This window comes from Lynx rufus, unplaced genomic scaffold, assembly GCF_022079265.1.
Source record: "Lynx rufus isolate CCGP_SWC_20201006 ecotype Redwood Valley unplaced genomic scaffold, mLynRuf1.p SCAF_7, whole genome shotgun sequence".
Classification (NCBI taxonomy): Eukaryota; Metazoa; Chordata; class Mammalia; order Carnivora; family Felidae; genus Lynx; species Lynx rufus.
This window is the reverse complement of record NW_025814889.1, coordinates 68170613-68176683: the sequence shown is the minus strand read 5'-3', so window position 1 is coordinate 68176683 and position 6071 is coordinate 68170613. Positions and strand designations below refer to the sequence as shown.

Genomic DNA, 6071 nt, shown 5'->3' with positions numbered 1-6071 from the left:
TTAAAAAAGTGAAAATAGCATCAGACCCTACTTTTTTATTTATTTATTTTTGAGAGAGACAGAAACAAAGTGTGAGCAGGGGAGGGGCAGAGAGAGAGGGAGTCACAGAATCTAAAGCAGGCTCCAGGCTCCAAGCTGTCAGGGCTTGAACTCATGAACCGTTAGATCATGACCTGAGCCAAAGTTGGACACTTAGCTGACAGAGCCACCCAGGCGTCCCAATATCAGACCCTACTTAAAGAATTTTGAGGCTGCTGGTGTCCTAAGCAGAGAAGTTGTCATAGAATGAAAGGAGCGATGTAATTGGCATAGAAAAGTGGGGGAAGGGAACAAAAACATAGTTTCAATAAGTTTAACTGTGAAGGGAAAGGACGAAATAGGATAATGGCTTCATGAGATAAAGAGTAGAAGAAAAACATTTTGGAGAGGCATGATATGACTCAGTTTCTCATTGAGTTGTAGCATTCTTATTATTATCAATAAAAACATACGCTCATGAATTGCTTGAAAACTTGTATTTATTTTTCACATCCAGTCAACAAGAGAACAAAATGCCTCAGAATGAGAATTCACACTTTGAGTGAAATACAAATGTTTAGTTATTCTATTTTAGTGATTTTTGTGCATTTATAAAATAAATACCTGGCCTGTTATACGTGGAAAGGTGATACTGGTGTTAACTGACTATTGGGAGTGTAGACTGTTTGCACATATCTAAGCAAGAACATGCCGTGATGTGCCTATATCTGTAAGGTATTGTACTGCCATTAGGACAGTCAAGAAAAATTTCCCGGAATTCGTATTTATCTTCTTGGCAGCAAAGACATGAATTTGCCAGCTGAAAGATATGATAATTGTACCTAAAGGAAAAGAATATTTAGCAATAAATATTTTTGGGATATCTTCTGAAACAAATTGACATCAATGCTCAAATTATAATTGTCTAAGCGATTTAGCAATTCTTCCAACCAATTTCTTCTTTACCTATACTTTGCATTTCCCTCTCACCATGAACTTCTGATGTGGATCAGTGATAAGTGGTATGTAAGACAAAAGAAATCCAAAACGGAAATTTATAATCTTATAATTAGAATGTTATGGTGAAAAAATATAAACATATTTTTAAATATACAACTTCATACCAAATTATTATTTTCTATATACTAATCTACACATGAAAGTGTTCATGAACAAAAAACAATATATATTATGTCTAAAATGCAAGTGACAGTTTAAAAACACATTTGTAAGCAAGACTATCTGCTTAAGTACTATCAGTAATTACTCTGTGAAAATAAATACATTTGCTATGAATGTATTAGTTTTGATTTATTTAGAAAGCTACTTTAAAACCATTCATTACTGTTGAAAATGTTTATTTTATTTCTAAGATCTTAATGTCTTAGATATTTGTTTCATCAGGTTTTGATCATTAGCTCTCACGTAAAAAATGTTCCATGTAATTTTTAAAACTTAATTTCCTCCACAATGTTACAAAATTAATGCACAGTACACATTCAAAGAAACACTCACCTGACAGTGTTCTTACATTCCCCTACACATCTTGCCATCTCAAGTTTTTTCTGGCAACCACGGTACTTAACAGTCACATTCACAAGTGAAGATCTACAATTAGTATTACCTAAAACAAAATGATAATAGAACCAGAAATGAGGTTTAACATTAGCAATTGCTAAGTCTCAGTTTTCTGAACCTTTAGGGGAGAATCATAACAAAAAATACTTCATAGTGTTGTTGAAGGGTTTAACTACTTCAGCACCCAGCACAAGGTACCTGGTTAGTATCAATAATTATGTTTAATAAATGTTATCTTTTCATTAGTGCTATCATTATTATCATAGGAGAAAGAGGAGGGAGGGAACAAGGAGGAAGGGAGGAGAGAAGGGGGGAAGGGAAGATGGAGCTGAATGGATTGTTTCTGACATCCATTTCTCATTGTTGACCATTCTTATTATCTAATGTATCGGTTTACAACACAACCTGCTTATATTAGAGAGCAAACTATATTTTTTTTCATGAGAATCAAATTTCTTCCTTGTAAACACCATTGTTTTTTACTGGGAAGAATGTTTCAACCAACACGAAAAAGTATAATACATAACGTAGAGATATCAATTGTTAGTTTCTGCATAAAGGTTAGATGACCTGTTATGTTAAAAACACAGGAGACTTTCTATTCATGATCTGACATTTTGTTTTAAAGAAACACTAAATTTTTGTCAACTGTTGACATTTCCTCTACATGTGGAACCTAATGTTACTTACATGTATAGCAACATTTGTTTGAATCATAGACTCTGTCTTCCTATAGGGGTAAGAGAAATAGAAAAAAGACTTAAAAACATAGTATTATTTTATAAATAATATAACATTACTGAACTTACTGAAATTACAAAGGGGAAAATGGAACAGATAAATATGCTGATGTCAGATCCAGGAAGCATGGATGAGAGAGCATAATAATAAAAATGAGTCTGAATATTTACACTAAAAATTTTCAACCGTAGGGAGAAAGGGAAAAAAATATCTAAAATGAAGTCTTCTTTAAAATAACATGCAAGAGGGGCGCCTGGGTGGCGCAGTCGGTTAAGCGTCCGACTTCAGCCAGGTCACAATCTCGCGGTCCATGAGTTCCAGCCCGGCGTCTGGCTCTGGGCTGATGGCTCGGAGCCTGGAGCCTGTTTCCGATTCTGTGTCTCCCTCTCTCTCTGCCCCTCCCCCGTTCATGCTCTGTCTCTCTCTGTCCCAAAAATAAATAAACGTTGAAAAGAAAAATTAAAAAAATAAAATAAAATAAAATAACATGCAAGAAAGTAAAAAAATAATCCTCCCTTATGTTAATTGAAAAATACTTTCATACTGATATTACTACTAGACACTGTAAGTTTCTTACAGACAGGATTTTAAACTTACACGTTAAAACTCAATAAATGTTTAAATCCAACATTGGAGTACTGAAATCAAACTTTAAACTATATTATCACTTATATGTTCAGAAAGAAAAATTACTTAAGTTTGAACTGGTGAGCATTTATTATTAACTAATTTAATTAAGACTTAAGCTTAAAACTTAGCATTTACTAATACAAAATCCTCACCATATGGTGGAGGACAGTAAAAATGAAGACTGTGGCATAAAGAAAGAGCTGAAAAGTACACTTAAATGTGATTTTATGAAAACTTTGTATTTTTATAAGAAATGATTAACCCGAATCCATGAGCCTTAAAAAAAAAAACAAGGTTGGTGTGTTTTGGGTTTTTTTTTTTTTTTGGTTTGTTTAAAAGTAGCAAAATGCTTTCTAAAGTAACATACTTCTTCTAGAATAGCACTAGATTAAGCTTCACGGAGCCTGCAAATATAACTTTGATATGAAAAATATACTTGGCAATAAAAGTTGTGAAACAGATCTGGAATGGAATCCATAAGAAATTTATGTCTGTTGGCCAGACAGACTTTTCCAAATGAGAAAGAAGACAGATTGTGTTTATATTTAACATAAGAAGTGGATGTTGTTGATCATTACTTAAGAAGATAACTTACTTCTGCACACCAGGTCTGCTTTGGGCAGTCCTGGACCACTGCGATGAAACCAGTGCTATGGCAGGAGTAGGAGATGCATGGATTGCTGGGGTCATCAAATGAAGCACCAATCTGGGAGGCAGAGAGGAAGAAAGAAGAAAGGAGTTATTCATCTTGATTTCTTGTTGAGGTTGAAAATAAAAATCTGTAAAAAAAAAAATTCAAATTCAGATTGTTAAGTGAATTTCCAGAGGTACCTTCAGTCACTAATTAATATTTAAGAAAAGTGAGTTAAAAGCTGTCTACTTCGATGAATAAATCAATATGCCTCCTTGAGAGCACAGATTGTGAGTCAAGATTCTGAATCCTCAAGTGAAAATTCACATATTCTATTCACCTACAGTCACTGTATTATATTTTAAAAATATTTTCAAGAAAGGTTGTATTATGATAACAGGAAATCAACCAATTGTTATGCTCTAAATTTCAGGGCAAAGAAGTAATCTAAGTAGAAAAATTGGCACAAAATAGTTTTATCAGATTACTACAAATGATAAATGATAACAAATGATATATCCCACGAGACATCCTACCTCTACTTCTGCTTGTATAGTTGTAAAGTTCTCTGGATTGCTTTAAAAATAATTTATGTTCGAAATTCAAATGCCAGTTTGGGAAATTATATTTATTTCAAACTGCAAAATGAACTTTCTGATAAACTGGAATTTTATTATTTCAACTATTTTACATACAAATGGTTAGAGGTAAAACTTTTCCTTTGTTCTTTAAACATCATCATATTTTATGTTTAAAAACTTGCATAGATTCTATGGGGCACCTAGATGGCTCAGTTGGTTAAGCATCTGAATCTTGATCTCAACTCAGGTCACGATCTCATGGTTTGTGAGTTCAAGCCCTGCACTGGGCTCTGAGCTGACAGTCCAGAGCCTGTTTGTGATTCTGTCTCTCCCTCTTTCTGCCTCCCTTCCACGCCACTCTACTCACTCTCTCTCTCTCAAAATAAAAATAAAATGGGGTACCTGGGTGTCTCAGTCTGTTAAGTATCCAATCTTGATTTGGGCTCTGGTCATGATCTCATGGTTCATGAGCTCGAGCCTCATATCGGGCTCCATGCTGATGCCATAGAACCTGTTTGGTATTCTCTCTCTCTTCTTTCTCTCTGCCCCTCCCTCCTCACACTGTCTCTCTTTCAAACCAAATAAATAAACGTTTAAAATAAATACATAAACTAAGAAAAAAAACTAGAATAGATTCTCAAATCACATTACCTTTGGAAACCAAAAATTAAGAAACCAAGACAGAAATGTGAACATGATAAATAAGTTAAAACACTCATCAGCTCTGTTTTATATATTTCTTAACATACCACATAGATTTTATGCTAGACTCTTAATATTTAGTATCACCAGCTCAAAAGGCTTATCAATTTGAGAACCATGTGGGTTTTATGGCTTCCTGGTACCTTTTTTAAAAAGTTAAATTACTTTCCAAAATGCCAAATCACTTGTCAAAATCTAGCCCTGAATATACGTGTTGTTATATTCACATAATGGGGTTCCAGTCTTTTGGGGTTTTTCATTTGATCTCTCACAGGTTGGCCATCTGATATTTCTGGCTATAATTACAGTTTAACTCTGTTCATTGATTTGAATGTCACAGAGTGTGCCTTCTCCATCTGGTCAGACCCCTGGGAAATTTTATTCAGAAGTTAGGTAGTTAATGATCAAGTACATTTTCCTCCTTTGAAGCGAGCCATGCTGAGTGTTACATTTGATGCTCCTTTTGAAGTGAATATAGGGGGGAAAAATGAACAGATTCTGCTCCACCATTACCAATGATTTTTTTCAAATTATAAACTGAAAAAGCCTACATTTATTCATAATTATATAAATAAAAATATTTTAAAGTAAAAACAGCCTTACCTTATACTCAGTATTGTTAAATAAGCACGTTCTTGGTTCTGAAAAATAAATACATTATTTTACCCTAAAATAAATATTATAATTCTGTTTTTATTTATAAACCAGAAATTGCATATGGAATCATATTTATCAACCAATTAAAATGTTTCTTCCCACAACACCATCATCTCCCTTTAATAAACTCATTATATTCATAATTATTAATTCTAGGTTTCTCCCACTCCAAAGATAGTGAGTTTTAAGAGATCAAGTATGATTCTGTTTTATTTATCACACTCCTCTAGCATGGAGTTTAACACATATTAGAAGCTCAATGAATATCTCTTGAATATGTGAATAAGTAAACAACTATTCAATTCAAATAATGTATTGTGAATACACACCACAGTATCCAATTTCACAGCAGGAATCATCAGCTTTGAACTTTACAAGCCTCTCTCCAGTTTTGCATGTGGGTGCAGAAGGGCACTCCTTGGGTTTACAGTCTACAGCCTTTGCATCAGTACAGGTGCATTTGTGGCAATTGGCAGTCCATATATCTCCAGGCTACAGACACAAACCAAGTTCAGACTTCTATTCAGATACAG

The 6071-nt window shown here is 33.8% G+C and overlaps 1 protein-coding gene across 1 annotated transcript in view; it reads right to left on the bottom strand.

Annotated features, from left to right (window-relative positions):
- Nucleotides 1-500: 500 nt before the first annotated feature.
- Nucleotides 501-6071, bottom strand: part of MUC19 (mucin 19, oligomeric) — a 110017-nt gene continuing 104446 nt past the window's right edge. Inside the window, exons 83-88 of the mRNA XM_047066343.1 lie at nucleotides 5868-6030; nucleotides 5485-5522; nucleotides 3559-3673; nucleotides 2287-2322; nucleotides 1534-1642; nucleotides 501-860 (exon numbers count right to left, since the gene is read on the bottom strand). Of these exons, the coding sequence (XP_046922299.1) occupies nucleotides 677-860; nucleotides 1534-1642; nucleotides 2287-2322; nucleotides 3559-3673; nucleotides 5485-5522; nucleotides 5868-6030 (645 nt within the window). The 3' untranslated portion in view covers nucleotides 501-676. The remainder of the gene's footprint in view (nucleotides 861-1533; nucleotides 1643-2286; nucleotides 2323-3558; nucleotides 3674-5484; nucleotides 5523-5867; nucleotides 6031-6071) is intronic.